This window comes from Sitophilus oryzae, unplaced genomic scaffold (genome assembly GCF_002938485.1).
Source record: "Sitophilus oryzae breed Bouriz unplaced genomic scaffold, Soryzae_2.0 scaffold_637_pilon_pilon, whole genome shotgun sequence".
Classification (NCBI taxonomy): domain Eukaryota; kingdom Metazoa; phylum Arthropoda; class Insecta; order Coleoptera; family Curculionidae; genus Sitophilus; species Sitophilus oryzae.
Genome location: NW_022147237.1, coordinates 2,207,287 through 2,228,526, shown reverse-complemented (window position 1 = coordinate 2,228,526; position 21,240 = coordinate 2,207,287). Strand labels below are relative to the sequence as shown.

Here is a 21,240-nt window from a genome sequence, read left to right as displayed (position 1 = left end):
AACGACTAAATACTAAAACATACCTGAAAAACACATACACACAATACCTCCAGAAAGAAATTATTTGTCATTGTCAGTGGTGTGTCAGTTAGATTATATATTACGTTTTTAGATATTTTAGAGTGAGTTCATGCCGCCAGCTTCAGGTACATAAATATTAGCACAAAAGTTCCTTTAAACGACATTAGTGAATTAGCTACACAAAGCGATTTTAGGAATTCATCCTCTTAGAGAGTAAAATTATGTCGGAACAGTTTGTTGTATGAAAATTTCTTACTATTTGGTCTAGAAGAATGAAATCCTACAAAAAGAATTAGAAGAAATTTTTGAAATTCATTAACCAAATGGGTAAAGTTAGTAAAAATTTATATAAAACTTGGTGACCTCTGGATTATACACATAAAAATTGACACAAAGATAAAGCGAATTTATGAAATTTATACACTTAGGGAGTAGAATAGGGAATGAAAGTTTGCTGTACGAAAATGCAATACTATAACATTATAAACCAGACAGTATAAAATTTTATACAAGGGTTTATTTAGTGACATCATAAGGAAATATATCTTCCTCAATTATCCTTCAAAGAATAATAAATAACCTATAAAGAGAGTATTAGTGCTCTTAATAAATAAAAAAAAAGATGAAAAATAAAAAACATCTATGTTCACTAGCTCTCTATAAAGAAGTAAAAAATCATTTAAATCAATGCATGAACGATTCAAGGTGTAACGCGAACGTAGTCGCGGGAAAAAGTAATTTATTAAATTATTTTATTTAACTGATTTTCATTGAAAAGGAATTTTTGTAATTCGCCACTATATTAGTTAAAAACTAAGAAACTCATATCAAATTTAAGTTTTGCGATTTTGACTTATACTTTTTATAAAATCTGAACACATTTTAAAAGAAAAAAGCTTTTGATAACGAAATGTTTGTGTAGATTGACTACAAGTTGTATAACATAAATTTCTACGACCGGTCTACCTAGTGGTCTGCAGCATCGCCTTGTGGTGCAAACGTGGGCCTCTTAATCTGTTACGTGACGCACAACAGCCAAGAAAAACAGAAGCGTGGCTAAGAATTTAGTAATTTAAAAAAAAATATCTTTTAGATACAGTAGTAGGTATTAAAAAGTTTTGTGTTTAAATGGGGTTTGCCTTTAACAGTTAAAAAATTATATCGTAAAGTGTAACTTTCCGTAAGAATTCTTTATCTGTCATTGATCATGATTTGTCATCATGTTAACCTGATGTTTTGTATGTTATTTTGTTTTTATCGAGGTTTTTTTGCTTGCTTGTTTTACGGATAGGTGCGATCGCATAATTATTATTGACAATGTTTTATTTAATGTTAATACTACTACTTTTTCAGTGAATATTTAAATCTGTTGTGTTTGGTAAGTTCGTTATTTAAACATATGTATGTAATACACTCATATTAACACTAATCATATTTTTACGTTTTTATTCATCATTTTCAATGCCCCTCCGGTTGCATCTTTGTAAAGGACTGTGAATTTTTTTAATGAAAAAGTGTTTGGGTCCCTAGGTCGACTCTGACTTAAATTAGTATCTATAATACACGGAAGGTTTAAACGTAGTGTTGGGCCATCTATCTTCCATCTTCTCAGTGTTGGTTTCAACATATTTAGTTTTTGTATATGAAGCTTACTTTCCTACTCCAAAATACATGTATGAAAAGCGATTATATTATTTGTTTAGTTTTTGTGTTAGTAAAAAAATCTCAAGTTATCTGTTTATAGTGTTTCTACTATATGGTATACAGGGTGAGTTTCCTACGATGTTCTCTATGGGTATCTCGGAAACTACTGGAGATAGAGAGTCGGTTAAATGAGGAAAGAATTGCAGTTTTGTGGGGTCATAAATATGCGTCTTTCAGATTTTTGAAAAAGTTTATGGCTTACTAGATATTTCGAAGAAAACAAATCTCGTCTATTTTAAAAATTGTTCCTAATTCCATTATAATCTATTTTAGACAAAAAGTTTTCAGATAAAAGTTGTAGATAATCATATCCTTAATGAGACTATGTCCACCGCTTTTTTCTAAAGCCTGTCATTTTTGATATATGATACAAACATATGTTTTTTTTTTAAATAAAAACCATAGTTGGCCATGACTTCAAAAAAAGCTCTTTTAGCCTTTTTTAGCTTTTTAGCGATATAAGCTATAATATGTTTTTTCCGAAAAATTACGAGTTATAGCCAATTCTTATCATAACATTCATTCTTATCATAATCATAAACAATTTCACTTAGTTAGTCATGGAAACAAGTTCAATCGCCGCTGCTCTCAGAAATGTGAAGCTGTCCAAACTTTGGTCAACGTATCTTATATATTCGAAAATGTATGGTCAAGAAAAGTTGAACCAATAATCTTATACGCTTTTCTTCATTTGAAAGATTAATATTTGCAATTTTTGTTTATTTAAATTTACCAAAAGTTTGGATGTGACAGCTTCACATTTCTGAGAGTAAAGACGATTAAACTTGTTTCCGTGACTAACTAAGTGAAATTGTTTAAAAATTATAAGACTTGGCTATAACTCAGTAATTTTTCGAATAAAACATTATAGCAATTATAGCTTATATCGCTGAAAAGCTTAAAAAATGGCCTTTTTTATGAAGTCATAGCCAACTATGATTAATGGTTTCCATTTAAAAAAACATATGTTTGTGTGATATATCAAAAATGACAGACTTTAGAGAAAGAAAACATATTTTTAATTTTTTATTTTATTAAATCTACAACTTTTATCTGAAAAATTTTGTCTAAAATAGCTTATAATGGAATTAGGGACAATTTTTAAAATAGCCGAAATTTGTTTTTTTCGAAATATCTAGTAAGCCATGAACTTTCTCAAAAATCTGAAAGGCGCATATTTATGACCCCACAGAACTGCAATTCTTTCCCCATTGAACCAACTCTCTATCTCCAGTATTTTCCGAGATACCCATAGAGAACATCGTAGGAAACTCACCCTGTATAACATAATAAGTGATGTAATTAACTAAATATTTTGCTATCTTGACTATTAACATATAGATTCAATTTTTTAATTTAAAGTTCTTATTCCGAACAAATTATAATTTAAAGTGCTTTTGATAAATTTTCTATTCGTTATCAATAATTGTTATTTTAAGTTGACAATGAAATTTAATTTTTAAAAAGTATAATAATGACGTAAAAAACACGTGATTTTTAGGAAAGTTCAAACTAATTTCTTATATGAGACGTTATATTGATAACGTATGTCGACAAATGTATTGCAATACTAAAATTACTTGTAATTCACCAAAGCATAAATATTATCTCAGAAGATTTTGTTAGCAAAATTCAACGGATTATATCTTAGAATATATTTTTTGTTAATCTTATGATGAACACATGTTCCCCCCACCCATTATAGAAATACAAAATTAAAGACTTCATATATAATATTTCAAATTTAATAATAAATAATGTTTTACAATTTACAAATTGCTAAAGATCTTCCTATTTTCGGTATAAGGTATTATACCAACTAAAACTCCAGAAATGATGACCCAAAACCCTGCCTGGTAGAAAGATTGTGCGTATGACTGGGTAATATCGTATAGAAGACCTAGAATAACAAAAATTTATACTATTAAAAATAAATTTTAATTTTGGACTTAATTTATTTTAACTTGCATTAAAAATATTTTGATAGTCTCTTTAGAATACGCACATTTTTTAATAATGCCTATATGGTCATATGGTCTATTGATTTTTTTTATTTGGTATTACTTGAATTATTTCTAGGGCTAAAACTGCAACTTAAAAATTATTTATTATTTTTTTATAATAATTTTTATGAGATGAGACGAATATGATGTACGTATTGTATCAGAATGAATTAATAAAATATTCATAAATAATAAATATTCCAGTATATATTAGCTAAAGTTACTATTTATCTAGATGTGATAATAAAATCAGAATTATTGATAGAACTTATTAAGATTGATGGCAGGCAACCATATATTCTTTCAACTAATAAATAAATAAAGTCACCAAATGTCAAGAAATTATACAGGGTTGTTCACCACATACGACACGGAGTATTGTAGCTAAACGATGAGATTTTTACAAATTGTAAGTTTTGGGTTCGATGAAGGACTATTAGAGGTACAATTTAAAAATAATTTTACAAGATACAGAGTGTCCCAAATAAGTAAAAAATATCAAAGTTGTATTTTTTTAAATGGAACACCCTGTATATTATTTTATTTTTAGTTTCTACGATTAAAATAAAGGTAAATTTGATTAAGGTTTATTATACTTAAACCTTACCGTTTCTGAAATATTTTCAATTTTGTGAAATTGCAGTAAAAATTTTAAGGCTTCATTTCTCCAAGGGTATCAAAGTTTTTAATACTAAATATTTACTGAAGTTTATTTATTGATCAGTTATTTTGTTGCAATAATAAAAATAATACTACCTTATACAGAGTGCCTAAAAATTTATTTTAAATAGTTATTAGCTTCAAACGGCAATAACTTGTTTAATTTAAACGGAACACCTTGTATATTTTACGAGAATCAGATGCACAATTTAATTGTCTATCAAATTATATAATACCATTTTTTACCTATCTCTTTAAGTTTCCGTAGAAAATGCATTTTCTTGTAATTTAGAACTTATTTATCAATATACCCATGGAATATTGACATTTTAGATTATTTTTAAAGATGTACCAAATTTTTAAAGAGTACAGATACTAATATTGTCGATATAATTTGTTTATTTTATTAAAAAATAAAAAAACTGTTTAAATATTTGTTAAAGGGGACCAATTAATATGATTCCAGTATTCAAACTACATTAACTGACTGTTTGCGTTGATTAATAATAATTGCTCCAAATACTAAAAAATTGAATTTTGTATGGGTATTAGACAGTGTGATAAAAAGAAACACCTTAAAAATGATATTTCATTTTTTAATAAATACTTATTTATAACAACAGAGACTTTAATTTGATAACTTATTATTATATTGATTTCTGACTCAAATCCACATTTATTTAGAATAATTTATTAACGAACACAATTAAGTATGTAATTAATTAGTATATGGGCGGAAATAATGGTGTTATATTTAATTATGGTATACTCTTTTATAAATTAAATTAAAAAGATTTAAATAGTTTTTTTTGAGCATATCGGTTAGTAATATTATCGTTTTGCTAAAAACGATAATATTACTAGCCTGTACATTTTGTACATTTGTTGCTTTAAAAACAATCTAAAATGTCAATATTCCATGGGTATATTGATAAATAGGGTCTAAATTATAAGAAAATGCATTTTCTAAGAAAATTTGAAGGGATAGGTAAGAAATGGCATCTGATTCTCCTAAAATATACAGGGCGTTCCATTTAAATTAAAGAAGTTATTGGCGTTTAAAGCTAGAAATTATTTTAAATAAATTTTTAGACACTCTGTATAAGGTAGTATTATTTTTATTATTGCAACACAATAACTGATCAATAAATAAACTTCAGTAAATATTTAGTATTAAAAACTTTGCTACCCTTGGAGAAATGAAGCCTTGAAATTTTTACTGCAATTTCCCAAAATTGAAAATATTTCAAAAACGGTAAGATTTAAGTATAATAAACCTTAATCAAATTTACCTTTATTTTAATCGTAGAAACTAAAAATATAATAATATACAGGGTGTTCCATTTAAAAAAATACAACTTTGATATTTTTTATTTGGGACACTCTGTATCTTGTCAAATTATTTTTAATTGTACCTCTAATAGTCCTTCATCGAACCCAATACATGAAATTTGTAAAAATATAATCGTTTAGCTACAATACTCCGTGTCGTATGTGGTGAACAACCCTGTATACCTATAACAAAGAAAAAGTAGCATTAACAATAATCTTTACATAAAATGGGTTAAAACTGATGATTTAAAGAAACCCGCTACATTTTAAGCTTTTTTCTATAAAGATTAATAAAATTGTAAATAAATAAATTATCACAAACATGTTTAGTGTTTTAAATAACATTTCTACATATACACCTACCTGCTGTAGGTGGGCCAGCTAGATTTCCAATTCCTTGGCATAGCAAAGATAAACCATAAGCCATAGTGAAATTTTCTAGTGGTACCAGGTCAGCTAATATACAGGGATGCAATGAATAGCAACTGGAAGTAAATAGTCCAAACAATCCACAGACTAGAAGTAGAAGAGTATAATTCTCACTAAAGATCATCATACCAGCGCAAGTTAATCCACAACAGATTAAACACACTGCGTACATTTTGGCTGCATTTAGTCTATCCCCAATAATAGCAAGAGCTACCTATAATCAAAATAAAATAAATATAACTAGTTATTATAATTTTTATGTATATTATTCCGTTAAATGTAGTAAGAACATGAGACCACTAGTACTTTTTTAGATTTTCTCAAGAGATGTTTTTTTTTCTAATATATAATATACAGGGTTGTTCACAACATACGACACGGAGTATTGTGGCTAAACGATTAGATTTTTACAAATTGTAAGTTTTGGGTTCGTTGAAGGACTACTAGATCTACAATTTAAAAATAATTTTAGAACATACAAAGTGTCCCAAATAAGTAAAAAATATTATTGTTGTATTTTCTAAATGGAACACCCTATATATTATTCTATTTTTAGATTCTACGATTAAAATAAAGGTAAATTTCATTAAGGTTTATCGCATTAAAACCTTACCGTTTTTGAAATATTTTCAATTTTGTTAAATTGCAGTAAAAAATTTATGGCTTTATTTCTCCAAAGGTTTTAATACTAAATATTTACTGAAGATTACTTATTGATCAAATCAAATTATTAAATATTATACAATAATAAAAATTATATTACCTTATACAGCGTGTTAAAAAAATTATATTAAATAATTACTAGCTTTCAACGGCAATAATTTGTTTAATTTAAATGGAACATCCTGTATATTTTACGCGAATCAGATGCACAATTTAATTGTCTATCAAATTGTATTATACTATTTTTTACCTATTTCTTCAAGTTTTCGTAGATTCGTTTTTATAAATGAGGTCTAAATTACAAGAAAATGCTACTTCTACGAAAACTTGAAGAGTTAGGTAAAAAATGGTATAATACAATTTGATAGACAATTAAATTGTGCAGCATCTGATTCTTATAAAATATACAGGGTGTTCCATTTAAATTAAACAAGTTATTGCCGTTTAAAGCTAATAATTATTTAATATAAATTTTTAGACACCCTGTATAAGGTAGTATTTTGATAATTATTGTAACATAATATCTGATCAATAAATAAACTTCAATAATTATTTAGTATTGAAATCTTCGATGCCCTTAGAGAAACGAAGCCAGCCCATTTTACTGCAATTTCATAAAATTGAAAATATTTCAAAAACGGTAAAGTTTAAGTGTGATATACCTTAATCAAATTTACCTTTATTTTAATCGTAGAATTTAAAAATATAATAATATACAGGGTGTTCGATTTAAAAAAAATACAACTTTAATATTTTTAACTTATTTGGGACACTCTGTATCTTGTAAAAATATTTTAAAATTGTAGCTCTAATAGTCCTTCAACGAATCCAAAACAATTGTAAACACTAACACAATTATACAATTTGTAAAAATCTAATCTAGCTACAATACTCCGTGTCGTATGGGGTGAACAACCCTGTATATCTCAAATTGGCAATACTCTATTACGATACTCTAATTCAACATTTTAAAGGGAAAAATTTTGGGAGATTGATCTTAGAAACAGTAACTGTTATTGATAATTTAAAACTGCTACACGTTTTCCAATTTTGTCGTTGATATTGATTATATTATTTCTATGTATGTATGTATTATTTCTATATAGCAAAACCTAAAAAGGAATCATAGCTTTTATTTATCATAGTTTTTGTTTATTTTTTTAGTATTTTCAATTTTGCAATTTGCACCATTGAGCAAGACCAAAGTCAAAGTTCTTAGGCAAATCAAAATATATTTTGTAATATACAAACATCAAATATGACATTCAGTTCTGCAAATAAGTATAGCTGAAATTTTGCTTTTTTGTTAAGGGTAATAGCGAACGTTTTTTCTCTACATAGAAGTTACTTAATGAATTAACTAAATAACTAACTATTACGTTTCAAATAATTATATTAAAATAATTCAATATATATATATATATATATATATATATATATATTGTTACGGATTCCGTGGGTCCACTAATTTAAACTCACGATAAAATACTTAACGAATTTATTTTCTCACTTTATACACAATATATATATATATATATATATATATATATATATATATATATATATATATATATATATATATATATATATATATATATATATATATATATATATATTGTTACGGATTCCGTGGGTCCACTAATTTAAACTCACGATAAAATACTTAACGAATTTATTTTCTCTCACTTTATACACAATTACTAACTTATAACACACAAACAAACTAACTATTTATAAGATTCCTTCACCAAATTGTCCGATTTTCAATTTCCACGCGGTATATTCAAATTTCAAAAAACTGTCTCAGTTGTCGATGGCTCCGGCTTATATACTCTATTGACTGCTTCTCGAAATTTCCCCAATTCTCGGAAAGCGTTCTTCTTCATACCAGACAATTCTATTGTCTGATTCCCTTTACTTCTCGACTTGACTAAAAGATGGCGCCTGAAAAGTCTTTTAATTTCTGGCGGATATGTTGCGGTTGTGCAGGCAACCAGTAATACATTTTAATTTCTGGCGGATGCGCCATTTTTCTTGACATTGCCCCTTCTCAAATTTGATCGTCCCGATCAAGGTTTCCTGTCTGGTATCTCTCAATCGATCCAGATGAACTACTTTCATCTTACTTCTAGGGCTGCGTTGAATCCGGTACACAACATCATTTATCCTCTTGATGACTGTATAAGGACCTTCCCATGCTGGAGTTAACTTTGGGGACCTCCCTTTCTTGCGCTGTGGGTTATATAACCATACCATATCGTCCTGTTGAAATCCCGTAGAATTAGCTCTGAGGTCGTAACGAGCTTTCATCCGGTCACTGGCTAGCGTAATCTTACTTCTCACGGCCTTATGAATTCCCAATAACCTTTCCTTCAGTTCATCCGCGTAGTCCTCTACGTTCGTGGTGCTGTCGTCTGGTGATCCGAACACCAAGTCACAAGGCAACCGTAATTCTCGACCAAATAAAATCTTCGATGGTGAAAGTCCGGTGGTGTTGTGAACTGCACTTCTATATGCCATTAGGAATAGTGGTATATGCTGATCCCAATCTCTTTGATGTTCATCCACCATTTTCGAGAGATGTTCTTCAATGGTCTTATTGAATCTCTCGACCATCCCATCAGACTGCGGATGTAAAGCTGTTGTCCTAGTCTTGTGAATACCAAGCAGATCACACATCTTCTGGAACAGTCTTGACTCGAAGTTCCTTCCTTGGTCAGTGTGAAGCTCTAAAGGAATTCCAAATCTACTAAGACATTATTGACTAATACTTCAGCTACAGTCGATGCTTCTTGGTTTGGAATGGCAAAAACTTCTGGCCATTTACTGAAATAATCCATCGCCACTAAAACGTACTTGTTGCCCTTGTGCGTTTCAGGGAATGGGCCTGCAATATCAACAGCGATTCTTTCGAATGGCAGTCCAACGTTATATTGTTTAATTTTTCCCCTAGATCGAGTGCTTGGTCCTTGGCTGGCTGCACAAATTTTACATTGTCGACACCATTTCTTGACATCTTCGCAATAATCCATCCAGTAAAAACGATCTCTCAGCTTGCTCAAGGTCTTGTTTATTCCCAGATGGGCTCCAGTTTTACCACCGTGAATTTCTTCCAATACCTGGGTAACTTTCTTCCTTGGTACCAGTAACTGAGTTGTTACTGTCCTGCCATCCGCACTTTCCCACGTGCGCTTTAACAATCCATTCTCAATCACCAGTGAATTCCACTGAGCCCAGAGAGCTTTGAAAACGAGCCCTCTGTTTGAATATCCTGCCACGGTGGTCTCTCGCCGTTACCTTCCTTGAGCCGTAGTATTGCTCCGATGTCTGGATCTTCCATTTGATCTTTCCTCAATTGTGTCGTCGTCCACTGTTCATCGGTTCCAAGTTTAAAACTCCTTATCATGACAGTGCCTTCACGTTGTTCCGTTTTACAGCAGTGCTTACAATCGGTTTGACAGGGTCTTCTGGATAAACCGTCTGCGTTACCATGCATTTTTCCAGCACGATGTTGGATGGTAAAGTGATACTGTTGGAGCTTCTCGAGCCATCGTGCTATTTGACCTTCAGGTTGTTTCATCTCCATAAGCCACTTGAGAGCCGCATGATCTGTCCTAATTAAAAATTCTTGGCCGTACAGATATTTATGAAAATGATCAACTGCCTTCACAATTGCTAGCAGCTCCTTCCGGGTAACGCAGTAATTCCTTTCTGGTTTGGATAGAACTCGACTGTAATATTCTATCACTCGTTCTTCGCCATCTTGCACTTGTGATAGCACTGCACCTATGCCGATATTGCTGGCGTCGGTATCCAGGATATACCTCCCTTGTTGTTGCGGGTAGGCTAGAATAGGACTTGAACATAAAGCCGCCTTAAGTCTTCCAAAGGCTACATCACAATCGGTGTTCCATTCGTAGCCGACTTCATCACCTGTAAGTCTATGTAAGGGTGCAGCTATATTGGCAAATCCCTTGACAAATCTTCTGTAATAGGTGCATAAACCCAGAAAACTTCTAAGTTCATGTTTGTCGCGAGGTTTAGGCCAATCCTTGATCGCAGCGATTTTCTTCTGGTCGGTGTAAATTCCGTCTGCCGAGACTACATGACCCAAGAATTCCACTTGTCGCTGGAATAAGCTACACTTCGGGTTCAAGTACAGGTGAGCATTCCGTATGCGGCCAAAGACTTCTTCTAAATTTCGCAAATGCTCCTCAAAGTTCTTCCCATAACCAATACATCGTCGAGGTAAACCAAGCACGTTTTCCAAGTTAATCCTCTTAACACCACCTCCATGAGACGTTCGAAAGTGGCTGGAGCATTGCATAATCCAAATGGCATAACCTTTGAATTGGTATAGGCCGCTTCCCTGTAGAAAAAGCCGTCTTTTCTTTATCGTCCTCGTCCAGACCAACTTGCCAGTATCCACTCTTTAAGTCGAGAGTGGAGAACCAGCACGAACCTGCCAGAGTTGTTAATGTATCATCTATACGTGGCAGTGGGTAGCTATCTTTCTTAGTGACGTCATTGAGCTTCCTATAGTCCACGCAGAATCGTGTACTACCATCTTTCTTCGTCACCAAAACAACGGGAGATGACCATGGACTTGATGATTCTTCGATTACTCCCTCTTCTAACATCTTATCTACCATTGTCTCCATTTCTTGTTGTTTGGAAAGGGGAACTCTTCTAGGACGTTGTCGAATCGGCTGAGCATGACCAGTATTAATCCGGTGCTTCACAAAATCCGTTCTTCCACTGTTGTTCTTCTCAAAAATACTGCCATGCTTTAGCAGGAACTGCTTAGCCTTCTGTTTCTCCTCAGATGTTAGGTGATCCCATGGCTGCTCTAGATGTTTTAGTGTTTCTTTGGATGCCATTTGTGTAACAGCTGACGGCACTTCATCACATCGGGTGACACTTCTTACAGGTTCGCAGATGGCTATCTTGTCACCTTTTTGAATCTTGACACAATTCGGGAAAACATTCGCAATTCTGATCGGTATATTCTTGTCAGTGTTCACCAATGACTTTCCTACTAAGTACCTATCTTGTTTGTTGTCGCTACTTTGTACCAGTCCAACACAGCACCCAGCGATTTTCTCCACTTTACCGAATACGATCTTCTCGGTATTACCAGGTATCACCACAGTTTCCGCTGATCTTACATCCATTCTTCCTGGTCCCTCGTCTGGAGATAACATAAACTCTTCATTTCCGATATTCAGGATATTTCTCTGGTGATCGAACGAAAATCCATGTTGACGAATCACATCCATGCCCAAGATGAAGTCATCTTCAATATCTGCCACTAAAACCTATGCTGGAACTTCAAATTTCCTAACTTCAGTTCGACGATAGCCTCTCCCCGTACAACGGCCATTTCCCCCGTAACTGTACGTAAACACACTCTTCTTCTCAGAGGCACCAGCTTTAATCCTTGCACTGAGTTAGCCCGCACCAACGATACCATAGCGCCAGTGTCCACTGTCATTCGGATTCCCTTTCCATTGACTTTCCCGTCGCCAAAAAAATCACCAAACTGTCAGCGGTTCTTCCTAGACTTCTAATGGAAAAAATCCTGGGGGCTCTGTTCTCCCCAGTCAATACTCGCCCCTTAGTATTGACTGATTTTAGTTTTCCTGGTGCCTACGTTCTCTGGATGGTGAACGGGATCGCATTTGGACACGGCAATCCCGTTTGATGTGGCCATTCCTGCCACATCTATAGCACCTGATTTCCTGGGATCTTCTATGGTTCTCTGTCTGGGTGTTGTTGACTCCCTTTGTTTATTAGTAGCTCACATAGTTTGTCGAACTTTTTACACATCTCCTCCAAACTTCTGTGGGTACTCTCGGGCTGTTCCTCGACTGTTACTGATCTTATTTTCGGTCTAGGGATGGCGCTAAAAGCAGCTTCTATTTCCAGCGCCCTGACCAGTGCTTCGCTGCTGGTAGAAAATCGTGATATTTGTAGCGCCCTCTGTAATTCGTTGTCCCTCAATCCGCTGATAAAACACTGGGCGGCGAGTTCCTCCCTAAACCCTTCCGGTGCTTCTGGATATGCCGGTGTACCAGCCGACGTAAGTCTGCTTCAAATTCCTGCAGACTCTCTCCGGACCTCTGCAGGCGTGTCTTGATCTGGGCCTGGTAAAGTTGGCGTCGATGTTGGTCGCCATATCTTCTGTCCAGTGCAGCGACCAAAGTTTGGTATTCCTGCTGTTGGGCTGCAGGAATAGTTTGCAACAGTTCCAGGGCAGGGCCACGCAGCGCGATGACAAGTGCCGCTGCTTTCTCCTGGTCAGTCCATCCGTTGGCAGCGGCGGCTGCTTCAAACTGACGGTGGTACATTGTCCATGTCGTTTGTCCATCGTAGGTCGGGGCCTTAAGGTTCGCTGTTCCTTGAACGCCAGGTGTCTTTACTTGTACCTTGGTCTTCTGTAGGTCCATCTCCAATCTTTCTATCTTCTGCTGAAGGCGCTCCTCCAGATCTTCTACAGCTTCTTGGAAGTGGTTCTGTTGTTCCTGGCAACGTACTTCCAACATTGATTGTTGCTTTTTTTCCATTTTTTCGAAACTTTTCTTGATACGGTCCTGCTCTTCAAGTTTTTCTTCTTGTCGACGCACTTCAAAACCTTGTAAAATTTTCTCGATCCGGTCCTGTTCCTCTTGTCTTTCTTTTTGATGACGCGCCTCTAAGCCTTCCAGAATTTTCTCAAGCCGGTCCTGTTCTTCTTGTTTATCTTTCTGGCGACGCACTTCTAGATTTTCTACAATTTTCTCCAACCGTTCTTGTCTAATTTCTTGATTCTCCATAAGCATTTTCTGTAGTTGGTCTTGTTCTTCTTGACGTCGTAGTTTTTCCTCTTCTTTTTCTCTACGGAGTCTTTCTTGTTCTTCTGCCTCTCTCTTCTCATATTCTCCATAAAATCGCCCAATAATTTGCTTACTTCTTCCATTTTCTTCGCTTGTTCTCTTGTACCAACCATAAAAATACTCTAATTGGGTCTAAAAATCTTCCAATCCACTTAATTTCTTCTTAAAATCCTCTTGAATCGCACTTCCGACACCAATTGTTACGGATTCCGTGGGTCCACTAATTTAAACTCACAATAAAATACTTAACGAATTTATTTTTCTCACTTTATACACAATTACTAACTTATAACACACAACAAACTAACTATTTATAAGATTCCTTCACCAAATTGTCCGATTTTCAATTTCCACGCGGTATATTCAAATTTCAAAAACTTTCTCAGTTGTCGATGGCTCCGGCTTATATACTCTATTGACTGCTTCTCGAAATTTCCCCAATTCTCGGAAAGCGTACTTCTTCATACCAGACAATTCTATTGTCTGATTCCCTTACTTCTCGACTTGACTAAAAGATGGCGTCTGAAAAAGTCTTTTAATTTCTGGCGGATATGTTGCGGTTGTGCAGGCAACCAGTAATACATTTTTAATTTCTGGCGGATGCGCCATTTTTCTTGACAATATATATATATATATATATATATATATATATATATATATATATATATATATATATATATATATATATATATATATATTGGTAATTTATCTTTTATTTTTAAAATTTGCTTTACTTCGACAATGCTAGTCAGATATAAATTATAATTCTTTTGAAAAGAAATTAATACGAATTTTAAAATAGAGCACAAGTTGACATTTAATCCCTTTGACATTATAAGGTTAATTGCTAGTAGCCTTTGCCAAAAGGTTGGACAAAAAATGCTTCATTACTTAAATTATTTTTCTTCAAAAGAAAAATTGATATGTTTATAACACAAATATTGATTTTTGATTACTACAAAATGTTTAGTATGCTTACCATGCCGATGATATTAGTAAACCCCAATAAAGATAGAGCAAATGAGGCATCATCTTCGCTATAGCCTGTGAGGCTCATATGAACAGGAAGATAAAAATACGGCACTACAAACCATATGCTCATTATTATTGTAGATAAACTAAGAAGGAAGAAATGGAGATAGTTTAGTAGAGAGATATGAGTAAGATCCTTGAATACATCAATATAGTCGTCATACCAATCCTAAAAAAATAAAAATTTGAAAAACGTACAAATACAATGAAAACAGTGGAACAAAATTTTTTATACGATTGTGCAGCACTATTCTGCAGGAGATTTTAGTACTTTCAAAATTATTAATTTAACTCTTTTATAATTATGATTTTGGATGTGTAGTACAGTAAACGAACTTACTTCATCCTCGTCTTCATCTAATGTCAATGTCGAATTTCTCAAAAAGTCAGGACAACTGGACGAAGCCAATTTGTATTTATGAATATTCAACATGGCTCCTCTGTATCCCAAGTTTGACTTCTGCACTTTCATATTTTTTAAATAATTATGACGGTTTTGCTGCTGTTGTGACTGAGATGGTCTCCTTTTTTTCGAGTCGCTTCTGAAGAATGGTATTCTGGATGGTTCTTCTGTACCAATTGGTGATACTAAAAAATATAATAAATCAGATTTTTATCAAATTCTAGGAATACTATATAATTAGAAGTCATGGAAGCTGATTAAAGCCTATTTATATTCTAACCTTGTGTGTCAACATTTTTTAATTTCATGCTAAATTCAACAGGTACCCTGATTCTTACTGCATCGAGATCTTGGAGTGATTGTTCTGATGGAAATATCGTCTCAGATGCACTCTTGTAGGACAGTAAATTAGGATAGTTTTCGAGGATAATATTATACAACTTCTTATTTTCGCTCAATTTTTTTAGCACTTCCAGCGAAACCTAAAAATAGTTAAATAATTATAGATATGAAACTCCAATAATATTTTTAGTTTGTGGTTACTTATTCTTATGCTTGATTACCATGATCAAAGTCTACTTGGATCAAATACACTTGGACACTGCGCGCCTCTGACTTGGACGCCCTTTGGATCCTATCAGTCGATTTTAACCGGTTGAGATGGTCCAAGTGTACTTGGACCAAGTCAACCGGATACTGACATATAAATATAATTCTGGCGCGTCTCACTTTTACGCTGTTTGTATTTTAGCTTCCAGCCTGTCTGTAATTTAGCTGCCAGCCTACTTACTTTGAGGTTGAAAAGCCTTCCAACTCGATTTGGATAAAACAATACTACACATGCAGCGTACAAGTGAGACGCGCGCAGCATTAGATATTATAAGTACAGTTATATGGTAGCTTCCAAGTGTACTTGGGGCGAGAGAAAATAATAGAAGAACTTATTCAGGTAAGCTCATCAATATATGCTCAGATAGTCAGGCGGCACTTGGCGCGCTTATGAGCCCAAAGGTATCATTGAGACTTGTCTGAGAATGCCTGGGCGAACTGGGAGTTGTGGCACGAAGGAACAGGATTAAATGATTCTGGATGCAGGGCCACAGCGGCATCCAATGCAACGAAAAAGCCGATGAGCTAGCTAAGCAGGGATCATCGGCATCCTATCCTGGTCCAGAGCCAGTATTGGGTATACCCAAATGTATGGCCCATAGTGGATTAAACCTTTGGATCAGGGAAAAGCAGAATGTTTTGAAACAAAGCATTGGAGACACAGACAGGGGCAGAGGCACAGCAAGGCTTTTATCCAAGGACCTAGGTCTAAAACCGCAAAAGAACTGCTAATGCTTAGCAGGAATAAAGTGGGGATTACAGCAGGTCTGTTGACAGGACACATGGCTGTCAAGTGTTACCTGAACAAGCTCAACCTGTATCAAGAAAGTTGATGCAGATTCTCCGATAAAGATTCTGAAACAGCGGAGCAGATAATATGGCATTGCGAGGCTCTGGATCGCAAGCGACACTTTTTATTTGGGAAATCTAGGTTAGAACCGGAGGAACTATGCTCCCATTCTATCAAGGACCTGCATAAGCTAGTGCAGGGCACAGGGATAGGAGAATGGGTGCAGATATAGAAAAGTGACAACCTAGCCTAACACAATAGGCCAATATACAATAGGCCTCACAGGTCGCAGTGTTTCCGGCAGAGGATGGCCCCTTGTTATGGAAAAAGAAGTGTACTTGGTACAAGTAGACTTGATCTCTGTAATCTTGCCTTGAATCCTTGCTCCAAGCGAGACGCGCGCAGCATCCAAGCGTATTTGATGCAAGTACATTTTGACCGTGTCAACCGTGTCAATAACATAAAATCTTTACTGATTTTATGTTATATGGAATTGTGGTAGGTACAATTCATTAATGTATGAAGTTAATTTAAAATAATGTCTAATAAAAATTAGGAGACTTGTTTCAATAGTTTGGGGATAATCAATCTCTTCTAATTACATTTAATTTGTTAAAATATTTGATTGTTTAATCGCCGTTATGAAAACTGCTGTTAAAGTAAATAGCTACTGTGAGAAATTAAGCGTCTGTTGTAAATTCACTGGCATTTTACAAAATTCATTTTTAGTTTCAGGATTATTTGTTAATGATAATACTTCACCAATATTAAAGTCATGATTCTACCACAAGGATATAAATATTATTTATTAGAGAGATATTTTTTATATAAAATCACTAACCTTTTCGTGTTCCTGTAAAAATGTAGGTAGTTGTATTAATGAGGTACTGTGTTTAATACCTTTCTTTGGTGGTATGTGCGTTTCAATATCTTCAATTTCAAAATTCTTCTTCGCCATTTCCTTCTTGCGTTTTGCTGCTTTTAAAACTCGTTCGCGCCTAAATATAATAGTTATTTTAAATATACATATACGGGGTGGAACATAAGTCCAATATCATTGTTGTTGACAAAAATATATTTTTTAATATAAATGTTGCAACCCTGCTACATTTATATTATCATGGAAATGTTACATATCCTAGAATTCTGTTGTAGACATAGTGTTTTTTAAACTTGAATCCTCATGGGGTTCAGCATACAATTTTGCATCTAGTACACTATTGTTACTTAAAACACTATGCGGTGTTGCCATGCTATGTCTTATTTAAAGAAGGCATCCATTTTTCTCAAAGAGACTTGGTTCAAATTAAAAAAGTAGAAAAAAGTTCAATACAATGTTAAACTGTTACACGTGTTTCGCTCATATACGAGCATCATCAGACCTAACAAGAAAGAAGCAATTATTATTTATTATTTGTTATTTATTTAGGTTCTTTCTTGTTAGGTCTGATGATGCTCGTATATGAGCGAAACACGTGTAACAGTTTAACATTGTATAAACGTTGAGACCGAGACTTTGAGCCTTTTTTCTACTATGTCTTATTTACTGCACCTCCCTGGTAAATCTGTCGATACTTTTTAGCCCTAAAATGTGTAGCACTTATAGTACTTTTACCCTCAAAATTTCATTCGAATCCCTAAAAGCAGTTGGTAGAAAATTATAATAAATCGAAAAAAAATAATACTTTAGACAAAAAAATAGCCTTAAACAAATAAGTCTGTGACGAATCTTCCTATGGGAGATGGCACTGCAATGCAATTTTGACATTTTTTTGCTTTGATCTAAAAATGAGAGATTTGCATAAAAATTGGAGGTATTTTTGAGAATATAATACTAAACTGTAACACACTGTTACTAAAGTTTCTCAAAGAGATTTTATAGTTTGGTATCCGGTCTACATAATGCAAATATTTAACATGTAAAATACCATAACAGATAAGGCTAACTTATTCACACAACACACAACACTGTTTTCAGTTAACAATATATGTATATAAACAAAAAGGTAAACAATGTTTCTCAATATTGAAAATAGACAATACCAGATAAGAGCAATTGAAGATTCCTTACCCCGTGGCAATATGTATTGCTTTTCATTTGGCACATACAAACAATTAAAATTGGGTTGAAATAATATACGATCAAAAAATATCATCGTCAGAGATGGTTTGGAAATGATGATCGTTGTCAATTTCTAAATCAAATTGTATGGAAAATCATCGGTTGTTTTTTTTTTCGATCATACGTTACTTTTACTTGCCTTTCTTCCTCAATAATCCAAGCCGGGTCACTCATCAAAAACCCGCTAACGCACATATGCGCGCACAACGCGGCCATTATCAACACCCCTCCTCTCCACCCGTATTCCTTAATCAAATACGTCAATAACGGCGAGTATATCACGGTACCCAGCCCGGTACCGCTGGCCGCGATACCCAGAGCCAGCGTCCTCTTCTTTTCGAACCAGAAAGCGATCGAGACCACAGCCGTCACAAAGCAGAAACAAAATCCCACCCCGCTAATCAGGCCGAAGGCGATGTACATCAGCCATATGTTTCTGACGTAGGAACTGATTATAAAACCCGCACTGCACACGAGACTGCCGATAACTGTCATGTATTTACATCCGTACCTGTCAACCAGAGCACTTCCTAAAGGTCCGAGTAAAAGAGGTACGGAAAGAAACAAGCTTCCGATGAGCGATGTTGCTGAGTTGGAGGCTTTGAATTCGTTGAGGAATTCCACGTTGAGTAATCCGAAGGTTGACCCGACACCGTCAGCGACTAAGTTGATGAAGAAACAGCCAGCTACGACAATCCAACCCCAACCACCGTCAGGAATTTTTGGTTTGGTTTCTTCAACATACAGACTGATCTTCGAAGATAACAAAGTCTCTTTAGTTGGCACTGTCAAATGAAAAGCACTAGTCACGGATTCTCTGCTCAACTCCCGATGTTTCACACCGTTTTGCAAGTTTGTATATTCCTTCATGGTGTTGAAATTTTGTTTCAAACTGTATCATTAACCCATACTGAACGACTGAGTTTTTTTTTAATATTGACAATAACGAAATTGTTAAATAATCGTTCACTAAATAAACATAATTCAATTCTGCCAAAGTTGGAAAATGCGCCAATCGATAAGATAGTATAGGAGTTAGTCGGCGGCCTAATCCTTAATATTTGGCCGGGTTCGATAAGATAAAATAATATTGGAAGGTTTTAAGGAGAAAATTAGTGAATTTGTTTTGTGGAATGGTATCAGGTGAGAGAATATAACAGTTATTAATAAAGCGATGGTGTCATACGTATTAGCGCTTTCAGGATAAATTAGTACTTCGTTGGAACCATGCGTATATGTTTACAGAACGAATATAATATAATTGAGAATAGAATATCGGATGGTTTATAAATTTGTCGCAGACATTTTTAATGTTATTTATTTTGTTTCTTTTATTTTGTATTACAGCTTATTCTTGCAGCTCCTTCGTTTATAATTGAATGTTCAACTAATTTGATTTAGTTCAAGTTTTTAATGATAGTATAATACACAGACAGCTCTAGACAACTTTAAATTAGTGTGTGTATAATATCATATTTAAAGTGTATTTCTTTAGTAAGTTTATTTACTTATACCGGGTGCGTCTCAAAAGTGGCTCACCCCTATAACTTTTTTATTTTTTCAGATAAAAAAACGAGATTTGGTGTGTTAGTATATGACATAAATTAGGATTGATTGACGTATTCAATTGTTTTTGGTCACTTCCTGTTTCACCGGAAATGACTACAATTTTTGTTTTTTATATGGCACCCTCAGTATTTTTTACTTTATTCGATAGAAAATTACATTCTGAATAGAATGAAATATCATATGTCAACTTTTGACATTCTCCCTTAATAAAAAATCGTATTTTAAAATTCTAGAGTCCCATGGCTATGTTAAAAACACTAATTCTTCATCAAGGAGCCTTGGAAAAATAGACTTGATCGTCTAATGTTTTTAGTGTCTTGTCTTGGCCAGTTAGAAAATGCTGAAATCGTATTTTTAATCATATCTCATTTTTTTCAAATGGAACGGGGGTGGCTCATTAGCATATTTGGAAAAAGAATTTTTTTACAAATAATTTGGTACCACACACTTGGTATTTTGAGTCAAATTTTCGTTATGAACCACAAGTTAATATTTAGTTAGTTGATATTTATTGTTATTATATTTATTTATTATATTTATTATATTTATTATATAAGTTATGTAACAGTTAGTTGATATTTATTGGGACTGAACAGTAGAACACACTGCCAGAATTTCTTTAAAAATTTCAAAATACTGACTCTTCCTTCTTTATTCATTTTTGAATCCATTTGCTTAATCCGCAAGCATATATCTGCTATTCCCGAAAGGCCATTTCATAACTATCCACTTAGGAATGCAGAGTACGATCTTTATCTGCCAACCTCGAGCTCAGAACTAGTTAATGGTTCAATACTGTACAATGCCAAAAAAATGTACAATCATCTGCCTTTGAATATCAAGTCGCTTTCATTCTTTCCCGCATTTCGCAAAGCTCTAAAATCATACCTACTGGAGAGAGCCCTATATGCGGTAAACGACTTTTTTGTTGATGTTTAATTATGAACAATTTTGAATTTTAAAATCATCTCACACACTGGTCAAAGGTCAAGTATTTAATATTTTGTAACTCTAAAGTTATATCTATT

General features: G+C 33.8%; 1 protein-coding gene across 1 annotated transcript; it reads right to left on the bottom strand.

The window, feature by feature from the left end:
• Nucleotides 1–3,454: 3,454 nt before the first annotated feature.
• Nucleotides 3,455–20,144, bottom strand: LOC115887804 (monocarboxylate transporter 14-like). The gene is made up of 7 exons (XM_030907312.1): nt 18,783–20,144; nt 17,363–17,519; nt 15,403–15,604; nt 15,060–15,307; nt 14,667–14,888; nt 6,084–6,363; nt 3,455–3,625 (listed from the first exon to the last, which is right to left on the bottom strand). The coding sequence occupies exons 1-7, from the start codon at nt 19,511–19,513 to the stop codon at nt 3,495–3,497; spliced, it is 1,971 nt and encodes a 656-aa protein (XP_030763172.1). The 5' UTR covers nt 19,514–20,144; the 3' UTR covers nt 3,455–3,494.
• Between the last annotated feature and the right edge of the window lie 1,096 nt (nt 20,145–21,240).